General features: G+C 40.4%; 1 protein-coding gene across 41 annotated transcripts in view; it reads right to left on the bottom strand.

The window, feature by feature from the left end:
• The window catches only part of FHOD3 (formin homology 2 domain containing 3), a 455,119-nt gene that overhangs the window by 86,944 nt on the left and 346,760 nt on the right, over window positions 1-21,415 (bottom strand). For 28 of the 41 annotated variants that reach the window (XM_070629984.1, XM_070629962.1, XM_070629948.1 and 25 more), the window contains 2 exons: window positions 6,102-6,236; window positions 4,271-4,321 (listed from right to left, as the gene is read on the bottom strand). In XM_070629984.1, the coding sequence (XP_070486085.1) occupies window positions 4,271-4,321; window positions 6,102-6,236 (186 nt within the window). The remainder of the gene's footprint in view (window positions 1-4,270; window positions 4,322-6,101; window positions 6,237-21,415) is intronic. The other 13 variants (XM_070629949.1, XM_070629959.1, XM_070629950.1 and 10 more) reach the window with 1 other exon arrangement.

Raw genomic sequence — 21,415 nt, 5'->3', positions numbered from 1 at the left:
TCAGTCTCATGGATGCCATCCCTGAGGATCCATGAGACATGGGAAGAGCCATGGGTTTAAAGTGAATTTTCCAAGGATGCGTATACGGTAGGGCAGATGACATGGGGACTGGTTCAATGCGTAGAAAGTTTCAGTTCTACAAGATGAAAAGAGTTCTGGAGATTGGTTGCCCAGCAAGGTGAATGTACACAACACTACTAGACTGAACACTTAAAATGGTTAAAATGGTAAATTTTATGTTACATGTATTATGCCACGATTAAAAACTTTTACAAAAGGCAGAGGCAGGGAGGTATGGAGGCCAAGAGCCACTACATCTTTGTGAAAAAGTAGCATTAGGCTTCTTTTGCAATGGCTGGAGTGGTGAGGGTGGACTGGCAGGCACAGGGATAGCCAGGCCACCTGGTACTTACAGCTTTATAACTCAGCAACCTCTCCCACCCCATGACAACCGTTGGCAGTTCTTGGGGAGGAAGCTGGCCCTATATCACGACTTCCCTTACAGAGTGACTCTAAGTGTCACGGCACATAGGGGCCCAACAGTACCTGATCCCAGGAGCTCACTAGGCCATGCAATGATGAGTCACACATCTCTGCTGCCTTGTGACACAACCGCCAACCAACAGACTCTGATGATGCCTTTCGTGTGCAGAACACTCGGTGTTCTATTCACAAACCACAGCTCCAAGAAAAGACTTTTCACCTTTGCTCCCTTCGCTAAACATTTCCATTTGTCCTACCTCTGCCTGTACAATTTGTTTATTCTTTCATCTTGTCATAATTTATTGAATATTTGTTGTGTGACTATCATGTGCTATGAACCACAGTAGGCACTAGAGATTTAATAATAAACAAGAAAAAGTCCCACTCTCATGGACCTCATAGTTCAGTGGGAGGGACAGGCAAACAAACCTTTAGGATGGGCTCACACATCCACCATGGGTGCGGGCTGCAGGGCTGGTCCCGCAGCCAACGGAACACATACAGGCTTAGTCTCTTCACAGAGCCCTAGAGAAACCTTGCTTGACTTTAGATTAACCAAAGCCTACTCACTGATGACTTTTCCTGCCACCCTCCTATCAGAAATCCCCTTACGTTAAACCAGAATCTGGCTCCAAGTTCTACTCTGTCCTCAGATCTGTAAGCAATGTTTAGAATCCTCTATAACTTCTTCACAGATCACTTTCATGCATCATTTCCTAAGTCCTAGTCTAGCCCTGACCTTCCCCTTGCACTCTGTTCCCATAACCCCCACTTGCCATGAGGGATTTCCTCTTCATGTCTTGCTATCTCCCTCAGAGTTATCCAAGCCCTGTTGTTAGTGCCACTGAGTCAATTCTGACTTCTAGTGACCCTGTGTAGAGTAGAGAAGAACCCTGCCTGGTCTTTTTGCGCCATCCTCTCACCTTCCAGCGCTATATCAGACAATGCTCTGCTGCTATTCACAGGATTTTCATGGCCAATTTTTTCCGAAGTAGGTGGCCAAGTCTTTCTTCCTAGTCTGCCTTAGTCTGGAAGCTCCACTGAAACCTGTCCACCAGGGGTGACCCTGCTGGGATTTGAAATACTGGTGGCATAGCTTTCAGCATCACAGCAACATGCAGCTGCCATCGCATGACAACCGACAGACAGGTGATGTAGTTTCCTGACCAGGAAAGGAGCTCAGGCCGTGGTGGTAAGGGCACTGACTCTTTTTTTTTTAAGGTTTTATTTTTCCTTTTTCTCCCCAAAGCTCCCCCGTACATAGTTGTATATTTTTAGTTGTGGGTCCTTCCAGTTGTGGCATGTGGGACGCCGCCTCAGCATGGCTTGCTGAGCGGTGCCATGTCCGCGCCCAGGATCTGAACTGGTGAAACCCTGGGCCGCCGAAGCGGAGCATGTGAAATTAACCACTCAGCCATGGGGCCAGCCCCGAAGGCACTGACTCTTAACCACTAGACCACCAGGGCTGGCTAATCCCTGCCCTGACTCTGCCCCAATATGTCCCCAGCCTGGATCTCATTCCTTACTACTCCCTGTTAAAAGAAAAATTATTTATGAATGTCATTTCAATCAATCATGATCAGACAAAGCTGCTTCTAATATTTTTTAAAAAATTAGAAGTAGCACCTCGACAAAGACTTACTCTGGGTCTGTCCCGTTGTCAATAAAATAGTTTGAAATGAGATGATATGAAATAAAGTAAATAAATCAAAATAAAATTAAATGCGTCTAGACGGCCACTACACCTCAAGATAGGAAAATACATTTATCTTGCACACTAGATGATATAAACTTCAAAAAACCCTTTGCTGTGACTCTGGCCATCTTTTTCTGAGTCGTTGCATTAAGGGTGAGAGACATGGGACCCAACAAACACGCCTGGCTCTATCCTGAAGAGTTAATAGGTGGATTCCTCTTCCTTATTCCTGAACCTCTTTCCACCTCTGATCTCCATGAGTTTCCCCATCCTTTTCCAAATTCCATTATACTTGGAAATCTTATCTTTTCCTGGCTTACCAGGAACCTCCAACAGCTTTCCAAACAGGGATAAAAGGACATCTCCCTCATTCCCATCTTCACCAGGTAATTCAAGAAGCAAACTAATCAAGAAAACTGGCTGGTCCAAACCAAAGGAAAATGCTTGGCTGCTTCCCCAAACCTCCAAGTAAACAGAGAGGCGGGCTGTAAGGAGCGATCCCACAGGGTAGGGACAGCCTGCTTTTGTACCAGCTAAGAAGGCCCAGGCTGATGGGTGGCATAGGGGTGAGGACTAAGTTCAGAAGGAGAGGAGATAGAAGGGCAATGGCAAACTCCTTTGCACAAATTTTCCAGGCAGAAGTGATGCTCTGCTTTGGAAAAAACAACAGTAAATAATATCCAGAAAGAGGTAGCCTTTGGTGGTTTGGGAAAATTTTGAGGTCAGTCTGAGCCAGTTCAGACCTTGACATCTCCCCAGAGCTTTCAAGCCTCGCCTGTGCAGACATAACCTGATCAGCAAGTTTTCAAAAGCTCAGAAAAGTGCAGAATCTGGAGGGAAAGCTAAAAAATAAAATAAAATAAAACGTGATTTCTTAAGCCTGGGCATAAGGTCGGCAGCATTTTCAGTAAAAGTATATGTCATGCCCCCCAATGTCAAAAACAGGTATGAATTTGAGAAATAGAAGTTTCTTGATTCTTTACCTGCATCTTTCACTCTAAATTTGCTGGCCATAACTGGTTATTAGGACGGCAATAATCTAATAGAACGCTGGAACTAAAGCAATGCCAGAGCTTTGTTTATGAGGCTGACCTAAGCATCTAATTTTTTAATTGAACACAGGCAGACTCCACTCTTCCCTGCATTCAGACTGTCCTGATCTATTTAGCTGATGGTGTCTAAAAAAATTAGCAAAATTCCACTTTTTATTGGCATAGTTCAGAGATCGTTAGATTCCCAACTGGCTCTGGTATGAAATCAGCGTTTTCATCGTTCCATGCAGTAACCCCATCTGGTGGTAGAGGGAATGACTGCAGGCTGTACAGTGCCAGGGGGCAAAAAGCTTCTTTTACTGGTTTACTTCCAAAAACAGTTTCATTGGCTTATCGAAGTTTATCAGACACTGAATACATTAATTTTGTATCTTTTAATGTGATTCAAAGGACACTGTCACTGAAATTAACAAAATGGTTTACAGCTCGGATATTTTAAATAAAGCTGTTGGTTCATCTGCTCATTTATACCATACATCCTTCCTAAGTGCCTACTATGTGCCAAGCACTGTGGTGGGCACTGGGACACCCAGGAAAACCAGGCATGGTTCCTGTCTTCAAGGAACTGAGTATATAGTTCAGTAGAGAGACAAGTCAGGCACATCTAGCAAGGAATGTTTGGCAGCCCAGGCAGTGCCGGGATAGTGTGTGTGCTCAAGTATTTGTTGAAGGAATGCTGAACAAGAGACCTTGGAAGCACACAGTAGGGACCTCTAACCCAGGCTCAGTAGTGGTGATGCAGGGTATTTAAATATATACCATATGGAAATATGCTAAAATAATGTGCTTGTTTGGAGAAGAGTTTTGGAGGAACCAAACACATATATTTCATACCATGATGGGACTAAGTAATAAATCTGTACTTTATTGGAATATTTAGGTAACTAGGACACTCTATTCTGCAAAATGCCAGTTACTCAAGGTCTTGGGTGCCTTATGAGAAGCTATTATATTTTAACACAGTATCCTCTGCATGCCTGGTCAAGAGTGCAAAGTCATGCACCATTTGGTTACAATGGGAAAGAAGAAATATACAAACCTTTCTTCTCTTGCTTGTCTTTGTTCTTCTCTTTTGTCTAAATACTCTCGGCTAACAGATATATGCAGAAGAAACAAAATAGGGAAAGAAAATAAAATTAGATGCTCATAAAATTGCCAACAGACGATTAATAGTATATCATGAAAACGCATTCTTCCTTCAGGAATGGAAAGTGGTTGTAGTTGAATTTTTAAAAAACAAATATAAAAGTTGTATTTTAAAAGACGCATCCAATGAACTTTTTATTTTGGCTATTGTATTTTTCAGGTCTATATGTATTTACATTTGGCTCTTCATTATATCTTCTATTTCTTTGCAGAGACTTATCTTTTCATTTGTTTCAATAATATTTGCCCTAGCTTCTTAGAAGATATTTATAATAGCTGCTTTAAAGTCTTTGTCTGATAATGACAACATCCATGTCCTTTTGTGGTTAGCATATTTTGATTCTCTTTTCCATTTAAGATTTCCCTGGTTTTTGTATGACAACTTATTTTGGATGGCATTCTGTACATTTTAAACATTTTGTAATGAGAATCTGGGTCTTATTTAAACTCTGTGAAGAATCAGCTAGGTTAGGTTCAGCCTGTAAGTTCTGACTGCCTTTTGATATTGGTTCCAATGTTGGTTTACTTTACGCAGCCCGTTAACCCCATCTTACAAAAGCCAGGATTAGTATTTCACCCACAGACTTGAGATATTTGTTTCCATGGAGTACTGAAGTACAGTTAAGGCAACTTCACAACTCTGCTTATATTTTGATCATTTCTACAATTACTCATATTCTTCCCAGCTCCTGGAAGAAAGTTATTGAAGCTATAAATCCTCATTGACAATGCTTTACAAGCTTTGTAGGTTTAACTGGGAGTAATTGATGGGAATATTGTTTGTCAAAGAAACTGAAATGAGGAAACAGGAAGTGGAGAAATGAAGAGAGAAATGAAAAGAAGAAAAAAGCTATAGGAGAACTATAGGAGAGATGCTGGGAAGAAGAAGGTAAAGATTAGGAGAAGGTTACCAGCAAGGTAGAGGAAAGAAAGGGACAGGAAGAGGGGAGAAAGGAAGAATAGAAGGAATGAAATGTGTAAGGAAAGATTTAGCAAGTGTTTGTATTCCATAAAGCATTGCACAGCATGAAAGGAGTGGAAGGAGGTCAACCAGGAGGATGGGGAACACAGGTGAACAGGCTGAAGGAGAAACGGAGAGACACTGGACTCAGCAGGGGCGAAAAGGTCAAGACATGGAACCTGGAGTGGGCCACACCCAGAAGAACATCCGTGGGATTGGACAGAGACCAAAGAGATCAGTGGAATAACGGGCTGGGAGTGATCAGCATAATGACTTTTTCCTCTCCCATAGGAAGAGAGATTACTGTTTAAAAAAATATATTGAAGATTGCTACAGGGAACAAAAAGCACACAAGAAAATGGGAAAAGCATTTTCTTTTAGGCTTCCAATAGAATATGAATAAAACATGAATAGCTTTAGGGGGAAATGGCAAATTAAGTTAAGACAATTAGGTTCTCTGTCTTGAGGAAGGCCTGGATAAGACCATTTTAGATAATGGAGGACCTAAGAATACACAAGTCCTTAATTGTATTTGGCTGGCTGGCTGTGCTTCCTGCCATATGGTTAGAGAAAAAAAAGGCCCTAACAAACCAGATCTAGCCTATTTCAGGTATGTCTTGCTCTTCCTTGAAAACAGAGACAAAATGTGAAGCGAATACGTTACTTCCTAACCTTTCAACACAAGCATTGATCATATAGAGCTGTGAATGCATGTGCTTTAACGTTCAATTCATTATTTTAAAAATCTTAAAATTCTTCTTACTTGAATTTGTTTCTTTCTTCTCGTTCTATTCTCTGTAATCTTTCTTCTCTCTCCTGTCGCCGCCTCTCTCTCTCTGCTGCCAATGACTCTTGGTGCTGCCTAAAGGATGACGTGAGAAGACCACTCAGTGATGACCTAAAGATACAATGAGTTAATGTTTTAGTGACTTGGCCTATGATTAAAAGTATCAAAGCAGGAATTAGTCAGACCTTGGTTAGAACTGAGGGCCTGCCGGTACCTAGGTAGTGCTTGGGGAAAATTACTGAGTGTCTCAGGTCTTCTGTTTCAGGATCTTCAACTGTGAATGGAGATAAGTAACCTGCTTCATGTGCTGGGAGGACAAAAAGGTGGTAATGTATACAAAATACTAAGTAACATGACTGGCATATAAGCAGTCATCAACAATGAATGCTATTATTACCAAAAAGTATGCCAGGAGTACAGTATGCATAAAATATAACACACTCCCCCCCAGCCCTGCCCCACCTCACCACATATACACACATTTTAAACTTGTTCTACAGTAAGACTTTGATGAGCTGGAATCAACATTCAATTTAAAACTGTTTTCTATTTTACACATACTAAAGATGTTTTACCATACACCAGTTTCTCAATATACTTCTCAAAATAATTATGTCATCTTAAAACAAGGCATTGGGATGACAGATGAGGAGAAAAAGACAGCAATGGTCTGAAATCTGAGTGGAACTAAGGAAATCTCGTTCTATGTCAAGAAGCATTCAAGAACATGCAGCATGTTCAAAGGACAGCACTTGACTCTTTGTAATACCACACAAACAACCTGCACTGTTCATTGAAGATGATGTAATAGGAAGGGTCAGCTGTGGGGAGGCCTCAGTGAGGGACTGTGTGGGTAGGTATTACAGGAAATGTTATGGCAGGAAAACAGGTAGGAAAAGAGAAAATTAGGTAAATTCATGAAAATAAAGAAGGGGTTAGCTGGGAAAAGGCATCTGTTAGAACTCTGGAGAACAAAAAACAATCTTCTATGGACAATTGGGCCCTCATTTATTGAAGAAAATACACTTCTAAAGCTAAGACATAAGTATTTCTGAAATATAGGTTGGGTAAAATCTTACTCGAATTAAACGAAAATATGCTTGCCTGGTGGGGAACACAAGGCCCCTTAGTACAGGAGAAAGATGTGACTATTGCACCAAATAAATTTGCCATAAGTCCCACAGCCATTCTCCCTAGAAAAGGTGAGTCACCCTGGCTATCAGTCAGAGGGGGTAGGATAAGTAGAAGGAAAAAACCACCATTTTGGTAGCTACAGGGAAGGAGTAATGAAATCCCATATTCCAGGCTCACTAGGAAGGAACTCCATCAGCTCTGGATACTCAGGCATAGATAGAATTTTATTTATCTTTCACATAAATGGCGGTCTAGACTATCTTGTATATTTATATGTTGTTTTAGCTACTGTTATTTTTTTTTCTGTTACATGCAGCTAAATCTAATCCACAATCAGAGTGGAGAGGTTTATTATACCTGTTGCACTGTGATAGACAGAAATTGTTATGGATATAATAGATTTGTTTAACCTGATGAATAAGTTATATCTAACAAATGAACATATGTACTCAAGTGCCCCAAATTAGAGAAAACACATTCTTCTCAAATACACAGGGATTATTCAAATACTGACCATCAATTCTGCCACAAAGATCATGAATGAATGCCAAGAATTGGTTTCATATGGGCTACCTTCCTAACTACAATGCAACTGAATTGAAAATAAAAAACAAGAAGATAAATTTGAAAAATCCATGTAATTTTAAACACTTCTAAAAACCTCAGGTCAAAGAAAAAAACACAGAAAATTAGAAAACATTCAAAGGGTACTATAATGAAAAAACTATATATCAAGATTTGTAGGATGCTTCTAAAGGACATTTATTGCCTTAAGTATTTATATCAGAAAAGAAGAAAGAGTAAAAATTAATGAGTGGTCAACTCAACAATTTGGAAAGCAACAATGGAATAAATTCAAAGAAGGCAAAGAAGAAAATAAAGATAAGAACAAAGATTAATGAAAGAGGAAAATAAAGATATATAGAGAAAAATCAACAAAAAAAGCTGGCTTATAATTTTTTTAAAAAACAGACAAATTCTGTGAAAATTATTCAAGAAAAAAAGTCCACAAATAAAGCAATAATCAAGAATGGCAGGTAGATACAAATACAGGTATAAAAGAGACAAAAAAACATGAGGAAATGAGGGCAAATTTTTCTGCCAGTACATTTAGAAGCTTCAAAGAAATGGATACTTTTCCAAAAATATATAACTTGTCAAATCTGACTGAGGAAGAAATCAAATTCTTAGAAAGCCCTATTAACCTTAAAAAAATTGAATCAATTAATTACAGATATATTCACACACACCAAAACAAAAACTTCACTAGGCTCAGATTTTTGAAGGTGATTCTACCAAACACTCAAGGAAGAGTTCATCTTAATCATATGCAAAGTTTCAGAGAACATGAAGCTCCCCAGCTCATTTTATGTGATTAATATTACTCTGACACAAAAACCAGACAAGATCAACGTGAGGATAGAAACTTAGACACTGATAGCAACTATGAACACCACTGCAGAAATACAAAATAAAATAATGTTGGGTTTGTCCAATGAATGCAAGGATAGTTTAAGATGAGAACATCAATGCATGTAATTTACCACATTAATAGACTGTAGGAGAAAAACCATGACTACCTCTGCAGATGCAGAAAAAGCTTGAAATGCAATACTCATTTGTTACAGGAAACTTTTCAGGCTTAGGAGTAGAAGAGTTTTCTTAACCTGATAATGGGTATTTAGCAAAGAAAATTTTTAAAAACTATGGTAAGCATCACTCAAAGCTGGAACATTAAGAGCAGTTTAATGTTAGAATTAATCAAGGATACCCTATCATTGCTTGTATTTGACATTATTCTGGTGGTCCTGGCCAGTACACTAAGACAAGAAAAATAAATGAAAAGCATAAGGAAGGGAAAGAAATACAATGCCATTATTTGTAGATAATCTGATCATATACACAGAAAATCAAAGAAAATTTACAAGTTATTAGAATTAAAAGTCTACCAAGTTTTCTGGACATAAAATGCACAAATAGCAATTACATTTTTATATATGAGCAACAATTTGCCAAGTTAACATTAAGCTAACTCTAAATTACTAAACTGATATGAAAAATCTTCATAAAATTTTATTAAAAGCCCCAAATAAATAAAAGCTATATCACATTCATGTATAGAAAGATTCAATATGATCAAGATGCTAATTGTCCTTTTTTCAATTAATACAATTCCAAATCAATCCCAATAAACATCACAAAAGGATTTTTCATGGAACTTTACAAGGTGGCTCCATAGTTTTTATGGACGAACTGAGGTCCAAGGATAACCAAGACAATTTTGAACGAGAACAAAGTGGAGCACTGGCCCCACTGGATATCAAGCCCATTCTAAAACCACAATGATCAAGTGTGAATACAGTCTTGGTTCAAGAACAGAAACATGGACTAACAGAATTGGATAGAGAGCTGGGACACAGACTCATACACATATGGAACTGTGATTCACAACACACGTGTCATTTCATATCAGTGGGGAAGTGCTGGACTGTTTAATAATTGGTTCTGAGACAACTACTAGCCACATGAAACAAAATACACCAAACACAAAAATAAATCCTAGGAGTTTAAGGGAAAAATGTGCAAAGCAAAACTTTACAACTTTTAGATCTCAGGAAAGAATTTTTTACACAAGAAACCAAAAAGGGCAATTAAAAAGGAAAAACTTGGTACATCTGCAAATATTAAAGTGCGAAATCTGTATACATTGAAAGAGTATATAAGAATAAAGAAAAGCCACCACCTGGGAGGAACCACTGGTAACACATATAAACCACCAAGAATTAGTATACATAAAACAAAAAGAATCCCTTCAAACCAGAATGAAAAAGGCAAACTACTCAGTGCAAAAATGAGCAATGGAAAAATGGGCAAAAGATAATGCTATCTTGCTGAAGAAGAAAATTCAACGGCCAATAAATATATAAATGATGTTCATCTTCACCAGAAATCAAGGAAACGCAAGCTAAACCCACATATCGTTTCATACCTCTCAGATCGCAGAATGACAAAAATTAATGTCTGATGACACTAAGCACTGGCATGGAACAAGATAAAAATTCTCACATGTTGCTTCTAAGTCAATACACTCATTTTGGAGAAACAATACATTTAAAGATGTGCATATCCTACAATCCAGGAATTCCGCTTTTTGGTTTATATTAGAGAGTAACTTTTGCATGCACAAAGATGACTGACATGTACAAGAATATCGTGTGTTATACTATTTTGCACTGTTAATGGTTAATAATTAGAAACAACATAACTATATAGGAAAACCCAAATAAATTATAGTATATATTGACAAAGAAATACTCTACACCTGTGAAAATAAATAAACCAGAGTGATATGGACTCACAGGGATGACTCCTAAAAGCACAATATACTGATAGTGAAAAGTAGTCTGAAGAATATGAACAGTACACCATCATTTCTGTGAAGTTTAAATGCACGCAAAGCAAAACCATATACTGTTTAGGGACACATGCACATTTAGTAAAAATATAAAAACATATATGGAAACGATAAATGCCAAATCCAGGTGGTCATCTCCAGAGAAGAAGAAAAATCAAGGGGATGAGGGCTTTTATATTATTTTGCATGTAATATAAAATATATGTATATAATAAATATATGCATATAATATGTAGATAATAATATGTATATAATTTTATATGTAATATTCTTTATTGCTCTATAATTTTCTCTAATTAACTAAAATTTTCTGTAAGCCTGGAATATATTTCTTAAAGTCATTCTATTCCTCTTTAAGAATCAAAAGTCCTTCTCTGGCAGATAAATAGCTTATATTTAATATCAAATATCTTTGAATCTCCAAGCTAGCTGGACATCAAAAGTTATGTTCAGTTCCAGAATTTAAAAACAAAACCAAAATTTTAGGAACTGTTTTTCCCCTACATGGGGAATTTTATTCCAGCCCAGCTTCCCAGCCTGCCCTACGTGGTTGTTTCCTTAGGTACTAGCAGCTTGACCTTCTGAGTTCTCTTTTCAGAGAGAAGAGAGAGCAGCAAGCTTGCTGGTCTATGCTCTTGGGTGAGGAGCAAAATATGGACCTTGCCATTCTCCCTTGAAGTCACTTCTGACTTTAGTTTGTTCTTCTAAATATTTCAGCTTATTTAAGCAAAAACTTAACACATAACTTAATAATGGGTCATTAGTGGCTATACTAATGAAGTCACAGTGAAGCTTCTCTATATCATATATTAACATCATTTCCTGGTTTAAAATGAGAATATTAGAGCTTGTTTAAAATTAGGATAGTATTAGAACCTGAGAAAGTTAAAAGTGTCCAATTTAGTCAAGTGGATGTGTCATTCCTCCCTGGGCACCTCTAAGTAAGGGAAATGCAGACATCCTCCCGCCCACTTGGACCTTGTAACAGCAAATCTCATATTGGCTCTGAGGCCAGAATATAACAATGAGTACACTAGCAGGCAGCATTAACATGCGGAGGCTCTTCCCATAATCATTTCAGTTCTGAAAGAAATGAAATGTGAGCTGCTAACTCAAAGCAATGAGGAATGGTTCCTCTTTTCCTCAAATGAAGCAAAATGCCTTGATCAACTCAAGATCCATTCTCTTGAATATCCTAACACAGATCCTTGTAGCAGGAAGGGGAAATTAAAGGAACCCCCTCTTCTCTCATGAGCTTATCTGTCCCATATACATACAAGCTACTTTGGTCAAACTAGAAACAAAGGATTATAAACAACATTAATAAGCTAAATTTCTCTAGGTCTCCTGCTACCTAGATAAGCCTAACATGTGAGAGTATAAACCCTGGTCCTACAAATCCTGTTTCTGGAAATGGACTCAACCTATGATACCAACGGTGGAACGCATCCAAACCATACAAAGGGGGATAACCCAAATCATTGTTAAAAAACAAGCACACACCAAAATTCAAGCTAGCATGGTAAATTCTTCTCTTTATAAAGGCATCTTTAACAGATTTTTCTTTCATATTAAATTTTCCAAGAAAACACATAGAGTGATTAGAAGTTGCTGCGATGTTTAATCTTGGCCGATCTGAGAACCAGCTGAGGTGTAAAGGAATGAGCACAGGGCTTGGACTGAGAAAACCTGAGTGTAGCCAGTCATTCAGCCTCTCTGAGCCTCGGTTTACTTGTTTGTAAAATGGAGATAATAATACTCCCTACTTATGAAGTACTGTAAGGTTTAAATGAGAGTGCGTGTATGAGTTTGCTCAGAACAGCATAGGGGCCATGGAGGCACTCAACAGATATCACTATATGTTGAGAGTCTAAAATCTGTAGATGGGGGGAAGGCTTGTGCTGCAGTCCCAAGGCCAGGTCTGGAATACTACACTGGCAATTCCCAGCCTGAGAGGCTAGAGCAGGCTGCGGGTTTGATCTGAACCTTCCCATCCTGGCTACCAGCTGTGTCAGTCACTGGGACTGCGTGCCACCCCAGAATGCACCTGGAAAGCTGAAATCATCTAAGTTACATCCAAGGCAGCTGCAATGAAGTGAAGCCACATAGGAATGCAAGTGGCGAGACGCCAGAGAGAGAGTGTGTAAGGGAGCAGATGATCTACTCCGAGTGAGAGGAAGTGCAACATGTAATCTTGGCCATACCAGGCTCTGCCCCAGAAATCCCATCTGGTCAAAGCCTTCCTCGCCGGGACGTCTGGAACAGGAACTCTGTTTCACTGTGTTATGGATGGAGTTAACATTTATGGAGACAACATGGTGTGCCAATTATTTTACATGAAATGACTCTTTTAACCCCTACAACCTCTTTACCAAGTTCTATTATTATCCCCCTTACAGATGAGGAAACCGAGGCACAGAGAACTTTACATTTAGGATGCAGCAGAGCTGGGCTCTGAAACAGGCCGTTTAGGCCAGAGGCCCAGTGCTGACCAATGTCTTACAGAAAGTTGAAGAGGAAGGAGGATCTTTCATTTCATTTTATGAGGCTGGCATTACTCTGGTGTACAACCATTTTAGAAGACACTTTGGCAGCTTCTTAAAAAGCTAAACATGCACCCAGCATACAACTCAGCCATTTCATTTCTACTTATTTATCCAAGAGAAATGAAAGCACGTTTCCATACAAAGACTTGTACACAAATGTTCATAGTCAAATTGGAAACAACTCAAATGTCCATCCACAAATAAACAGATGAACAAATTGTGATATATTCACACAATGAAGTACTACTCAGTAGTAAAAAGGAATTAACTGTTGAAACATGCCACAAAATGGATGAGTCACAAAACAATTATGCTAATTGAAAGAAGCCAACCCCTCCCAAAAGAATACATACTGTAGGATTATATTTATATGAAATTCTTAGAAATGCAAACTAATCTATAAGGACCGAGACCAGTGGTTGCTTGGGGATGAGGAGAGGTAGCAATAATGACAAAAGGGCATTAAGAAAATGCTTGGAGGTGATGGGCATGTGCATTATCTTAATTGTGATACTGGTTTCACTGGTGTATACATAGGTCAAAACTTCTGCGCAATTTTTTGTATGTCAATTATAATGCAAAAGCTGTTTAAAAATATATGCTCCTTTGGTAAGTCTGAGTGAAGCAAAATCTTATTTGTGAAAGAAGCAAATCTTCAAGACTTTTTATTTTAAAAAATTATAATGTCTAGTTAAATATTAACAAACGCCAAACTAAATTCACAGATTACCGGATATTTGAAATTGTCACTTAATTCACAAGCAGACCATTTAATATGAAGACTTAGAGATCAAAAATAATAATAAAATGGCAATTCAGTGATGCAGAACAGTGAGGTTATTCTCAGAATCTGGCTATGAACTTGGGGTCACCCAAATTAATGATCACAGGAGAAGAGGTAACTCTGGGTTATGCCTAGCTGTAAAAGGCATTTGCTTGCTCTGAAATAAGGAAATGTCAGAACCTTCCTTCACACCTTCAAGGCTGTCTCCCAGATCTCATGATGAAATGACTGCCCAGAGGCAGTCTCCAAAAACAGGCTACTTTTCTCCATCATCACTGCTACAATCCTGGAGACATCTGCCATCAAAGATGGGACGTGGATTTAAGGCTTCCTTTTGCTTTCTCCTCTCCAGCCTGACACACACTGCTTCAGTGCAGATCTGGGCTTTCCGGCCACGGGAGGGAACAGCAGGGCTCACACAACTGCCATGGAGACTGGTCCCCCGGGCAGTCTCACATTACCGTGCTGGCTCATGCTCAGAGCATGAAGCTGTTCCTCCAGGCCTGGCTGGCGTCACGCTTTGGCCTAAACCCTGGCCCCTTCTGCAGGCCCCGACCCCGGGCATACAACTGTTCTTTGCCCATTCCCTCTTACTTTCCACCCTCCTGTCCAAAACCAAGTGAATCCTCCAGAAGGAGGTCAGTCCTCTCCTGTCACAGCTCCAGGTCTACCCGCATTTGGCTTCATAATTAAATCATCCTCCTGGCAGTTTCCAAAAGCACTGATTGCCACCAGCATCTCCTGTGTCCCAGAGTTTCCAGGCCTTGTTGGCCTGGACTGAGGCCCATCCTTCCCATCTTCTCTCTTCCTCTACACTCTAGGCCAAGTCACCCCTCCCTTGCACGTTTACCTTTTCTTTAAATACCAAACGTGTTCCAAACACAGTCTTCCAGCCCTTCCAGACCTCAGGATCAGGTTTTAAAGAAAGAAGTGGACTCACTCTATTTTCTTTTTTTCTTTCTTTCTTTTCTTCTTTTTTTTTTTTTTTCTGCTGAGGAAGATTTGTCCTGAGCTAACATCTGTTGCCAATCTTCCTCTTTTTTTTTTGCCTGAGGAAGATTGTCCCTGAGCTAACATCCATGCAAATCTTTCACTATTTTGTACTTGGGTCACCACCACAGCATGGCTGTGGTCCATGCTCAGGATCTGAACCCATGAACCCAGGCCACCAGAGCAGAGTGCGCAAACTTAACTACTATGCCATGGGTCCAGCCCCTCACTCTATTTTCTTATCTCCCTTTTTATCTTCCCTCCCCTGCTGCTGCCCACCCTCTGACCAGGCAAACCTAGGGACAAGGTACCATTTGTCTTCCATCAGTGACTCAGCTTCCCAGACCTCCTACCAGAGGTGTCCCTCACGAGAACAGAGCACCTGTGCTAGGCTCCCCACTGTGATGGCCTCTCTCTTTCTAGCTCTTCTATGAAGGTCCATTTTCTTCACAATATTTACTACAGTGGAACCATTATTTGCTGATGGTTTGCTTATATTCTGTTTCCTCCACTAAAGTGTAAGCCTGATGAAGTCAGGGACAGGATCTAATTCATTCAGGGTTGGACTCCCATGCCAGGCACAGCATGGGCACATTGTGAGCACTCAATAAATATTTGCTAAATGAAATACACGAGTATGTAACACGAGAATGTGTGTGTGTGTGTGTGTACATAGCCCCCACTGGCTGGATTTCCAGTTGTCACTGGCTATAATGGTTTTGCACTGGCACTGTATAAAGAGTGAAAAAGGGTAAGGGGAGATTTTTATCTATCTAGATACCTATCTATATCAGTATGCCCATCTATATATGCATGAACACACACACATACACACACTTTCCAAAATGAACCCAGAAACTCAGTCTCTTCCATTATAATAGAAAAGCTTACTCACTCATGGCTGGGCTTTGTGGGAAGGAGTAGGGAAATGGGTAATGGAACAAATACCAGGGACCCAGGAATACATTTTCTGAAGGAGAAATATGCCCCCATTTCTACCTCTTTTTACACTGTAATCTTTGTATAATGCCAGTGCAAAACCACTGTAGCCCATGACAACTGGAAAGCTGGCCACTGGGGGCTGTGCCCCTAGGAGAGGCTGCACAAACAGGGGTGATGGCACACGGGCTCAGTTTATAGCACGGAATAACTGTGCTGTCTACAGCTCTGTGGGGGTGGGTGCACGTTTTTGATGAATGATATTTGCACTTGCTTGATATGGATCTCACCTAACTCTAAGTGTTACACACAACATTCTCACTTCCAAATGGAATTACAACACATCTCTCTCAAGGTCGCTATGTACATCCTTTATGTAAACAAAGGTGAGAAAACTATCTAATTTTAAAAAATCTATTCTAATCCCACTTTCCAAAGGAAGAAAACAGTATTCAGAGGGGTTAAAGCTGCTCACGTGTTTGTTCACCTGGTTGTTGGACAAGAGGTATGGGGGAGGGCAGTGAGCAGCAGGCCAGGGGATCTCATGCGGGAGACACACAGAAACTGCTGCCGCCCAATAGTGCAGAAACCCTAAAGGCAGAAGACGAGGAACAAGAGGATGGCACAAAGGACCTCCCTACAAAAGCAACAACCTTTATCTTTACAATTCATGTGAATATGGATTCTCCAGTCCCGCTTGTCTTAATGATTTTCCCCGAAGCTTTTAATAAAACGGCCAGGCCAGGAAGGTTAACATCTTCATCCTGTGGCTTTGTGGGACCCATGTTTACTACCACGGACCACTATAGGTTTGGGAACCCCATTTTAGAAAAAAATTGATAAACATGTAATGATTCCAAGGGCTGAGAGCTGAAATCGAGGTATATGAACGCACGGGGATGTCACAATTCATTCTGTCTGAGGAACTCAGAGGCATTTTACAGGACAGATGTCACCTACCTGATTCTTGGAGGATAAGAAGGAATTGACTACATGAAGGATGGAGGGAGGCTAGCAAAATACACAAAGGAAGGGGCCTCAGGAGAGCCTAGTATGTGCATGTGGCATTCCCGTGGGTTTAAGGTACAGTGAGGAAGGGAGACACTGATGGGTGATGAAGGTGGAAGGTACATGCAGGACCCAAACTTGAGAGATCCTGCAGGTGCTGTTAAACAGGTTGGTGTTCACAGGCAGTGGGAGTCATTCAAAGTTTCTAAGCATGGGAAGTTACCTGTTCAGGTTTGTATTTCAGAGAGGATGGACAACACATATCAATGCAATATACAGTCCAGGCACGACACAGATCTCAAACTAAATCTATGGTAGCAGGAACAGTGAGAAGGAGTCAGAATCAAAACATGTGGGAGAAAGAATCTCTAGTGTCCACTGAGGAACAAGAGATCCCCCGCAGGGCAGGGGGCTGACACAGAGCCCGGGCCCCCTAAGCCCACAGTCGATGCATGAAGCGGCCATCAAGAAGCCAGACCCTACTGTAAACTCACTCCTTCAACGGGTCGGGTGCTTCTCCTCCCATGCACTTTGGATGTAACACAATCAATTAATCAGGACCACATTTTGCCTTACAGGAACTCACTATAACAAGATCACTATCAGGAACTAGCAGCAGACAAGTAGGAAGTCTACTTTCTGCACAGTACCGGCAGCACACACTTCTCTGTTTGAACGGTGGGGAATCAGTCCGCATTGGCACCTTTTATTTCCTGTTGGCAGTTGTGGGCCAGGTGCCATTAATTGTGATCACACAGTAAGGCAATGCCTTTTATCCTGTTTTACATGCTATTCAGGATTTTCTCAGTGATGTTTGGCCTTTTTTTAAAATCTACTTTGATGAATTTAAAACTAAACTGTTTAATTAGAGCCCCAGTGGACAACAGGGCTCTTGACTCCACTGACACAATTTTTTAAGACTATTGTGTAGATCAAGTGATGGACCACAGCAAGCAAGTATCTCAGCTCCAGAAAAGCTCACAATCACAAATCTACAAAAAGGATGATTCAAATACTAGACAAGTAGAACGTCAAGGCACCTGTTGATACTAGTGAGGTCAGGGCAAGAAATGATAAAAGGCAAAGCAGACTAGAATAGGAAAACAGAAACACTCAGATTCATATGGAACACAGTCCCCACGGAGGAGGAAATTAGAATGAGGAAGACACGAGTACCAGCGAGTTACACACAGGGCAATGGTCTACAGGCCTGTCAAGCAGGTAAGAACTCCAAGAGCTAAAGTAACTGAAAATAGGCAGGAAACGCCTGGAAACAGAGACCTTCATTCTGAGGGAGGAGTTACTACACCAATGGTGGCGACTGGTGTTGAAGGGTCACAGGAACTGAGATCCCAAGATGGGGAGATTGACCTGGGGGAGGAGAAGCCACTGTTCAGCGTGGCAGGCTTCCAGTCTCCTAGGCCTAGCTGCCTAGTCCCTGCCTCCCCCAATACTCCCAGGCTCTTTCTTCCAGCACTGTCAATCACCAGACAAAACTCCACAACAGATGATAAAGTAACAGGACGGTTTCAAGGTAGTGCATGATAAAGTCGTATTCCAAAGATTACTAACTGAATGGGAAAGACAAGAGCTGAGAGGAGGAAGAGCTCCTGACAGCCTAGAATGGTTGAACAGACATGGTGGGCAGCAGGAAGAGATGAGAGATGCTCCTAAGGGAACAGCTTGAACACACAGATACAATAACGAATCTGTATTCCCGTTGATTTATCACAAATCAGCAGGGAAATGATGGATTATTCAATAAATGGTATCCAAACAAATGAAAAAATTTAAGTTGGATCTCTGCCCCACACCATATGTTGAAATAGCTTCCAGGTAGATAAAATATTTCAATGTTTTCACATTTCACCTTTCACAAAAGGTGCCAATGTAGAAATACTAGAAGAAACCATGGGAAAAAAGGCTTTCCTCATGAGGAACACAAAACCCAGAAGACAGAAAAGATTAATAAATTTAACTCATAAAAGTTAAATTTTTCTGGGGGCTGGCCCCATGGCCGAGTGGTTAAGTTCGTGTGCTCCACTGCAAGCGGCCCAGTGTTTCGTTGGTTCGAATCCTGGGCGCGGACATGGCACTGCTCATCAGACCACGCTGAGGCAGCATCCCACATGCCACAACTAGAAGGACCCACAACGAAGAATATACAACTATGTACCGGGGGGCTTTGGGGAGAAAAAGGAAAAAATAAAATCTTCAAAAAAAGAAAAAAAAGTTAAATTTTTCTGCATGTTAAAAACACCATAAATGACATAAAAAGACCAATGACTCAGGCAAATAACTGTTACTCCTATCACAGCTTATAAAGAACTTCTCTACTTCAATAAGGAAAAGACAAGTCAGGGGGCCGGCCTGGTGACACAGCGGTTAAGTTCACATGTTCTGCTTCCTGGGGTTCCCCGGTTCAGATCCCGGGTGTGGACATGGCACGGCTTGGCAAAAGCCATGCTGTGGTAGGCGTCCCACGTATAAAGTGGAGGAAGATGGGCATGGATGTTAGCTCAGGGCCAGTCTTCCTCAGCAAAAAGAGGAGGATTGGCAGTAGTTAGCTCAGGGCTAATCTTTCTCAAAAAAAAAAAAGACAAGTCAATGACCGTGAAGCAAAAATTCACAGAAAAGGAAATATTGAAGACTCCTGGACATATGAAAACATGTTCAACCACATTCATAATAAGAGAAACGCAAATTTAAATTTTAACGACATACAACTCTTCATTACCAGGTGAGCAGTGGCTGAAAAAAGTTGAATGACCCTTTGGCAGGGATATGGGAAAACAAGCTCTCTTGTACACTGCAGTTGAGACTCAAAACTGGTACAATCTTTATGAAGAGCAATTTGGCAAAAATCAATCAAAGTTTAAAATGTACAAACATTTTGACTTACTAAATCCATTTCTAGGAATTTCTCCTAGAGATGAGCGCAAAATGACACAGGGACAAGAACTGAGCTGCAGCATCATTTGTAATAGCCAAAGGTTGGGGCCCACCAATATGAGAATGAGTACACAAAGTAGCATCGAAGAAAGTATGATGCAGCGATTAAAAAGAACACACTAGCTACAAGTACTGCTGTGCAAAGAACTAAGATATACTTTTAAGTGAAAAAGCAGGATGTGGAATAGTTTGTGTAGCGTGGGACTATTTGTGTAAAGATATAGCAATCATGTATATGCTTGTATCAACATAAAACATCTCTGGAAATATATATAAGAAATTGTTAGGAGTGGTTGCTTCTGGGGAGGACAATTAGGTTGGAGGGAGCTTCACTTTCAATATACACCCCTTCACACCTTTTAAATGTCAGACTGTGTTCATGTAAAGTCCATACAAAAGTTAATAAAATAAAATTTAAAGTGGAATCCTTTATTCATCCCTTATTATCCATTATTTCTCCCAAAGGAGGTGTCATTTTATATCTGGATTACAGTTTTCCAGGAAATAGGAAAAACTCCACTTGGACAACTATACAAGGCAGACAATTTCCAAATTCTTCTAAGGGCTCTTGACATTAATCTGAACAACAGGCAGGTGACTGTCATCTACAGTAAATAATGGCACTATTGTAAGGGGAAAAGAGAATAGAAAGAATGCTCAGGGCACATGGTGATCCTTCAGGTTTAAGTTCGATGTGTCCACAGGGAAGTCCTTCCTGGCTCCCTGAAATCTGAGCCTGAGGTTCCTCCAAGGTGCTCCCACTAGAGCACCCAGCATTTTTACCTGCCGGTGTGCCTCTTGCACAGGGCAGGAAGGGCCTGGTTACCCGTGCTCTCTCTAGCCCCAGCACAAAGACGGACTGCCTCAAGGCACCTTCAGCCCCAGGCCCTGGACTTAACTGCTCCCTCACAGTCACTCAGTAACTGCTATCACGACACCAAACAAGCCTCCAGCTGCCATTTCTGAAAAGGCCCACAAGATGGAGACGTCACTGCGGGGATGGAAAGAGAACATGACGCCCCTCCCAACTTCCCAGAGCTGCACATTTGCTCTGGTGTGATGATTGTTTGCTTGTTTATTTGTTTCATTTGAATACTTGAACATGAATGGTTCAAATAGTCCTGTAATTTTGTTTTCTTTTAAAGAGAAAATATTTAGAACTTTTCCACTCAAAAAGTACATTTTCAAAATTGAAGTATTTTAAAAGCCTGCTTTCATTTGACAGTTGCATCTTGTATCCCTGAGGGCCTTTGCAAATAGTTCTGGTTTTCTTGTTTTGTTTTCGGACAACTCAAGTTCTAATTTCATGAAAATTCATGCTACACTCTTCTGTTTCTAAAAGAGAACCCTATAAACGCAGCTGTAATAGGAGATGTGGAGATGGATTTGTTTTAATACCCTTGCCTTAATTTTGTATATTGTTTCTTCAGGTCTTCCTTTCTAGTTCAATTTATCATTCCAAGTTTTATTAACATCCAACACACTAATGTGTTCGGGAAAAACATGGAAAACTCCAAGCTCA

Source organism: Equus przewalskii, chromosome 7 (assembly GCF_037783145.1).
Source record: "Equus przewalskii isolate Varuska chromosome 7, EquPr2, whole genome shotgun sequence".
NCBI lineage: Eukaryota > Metazoa > Chordata > Mammalia > Perissodactyla > Equidae > Equus > Equus przewalskii.
The sequence above is the reverse complement of the archived record's forward strand: the minus strand, read 5'-3'. Positions and strand labels throughout refer to the sequence as shown.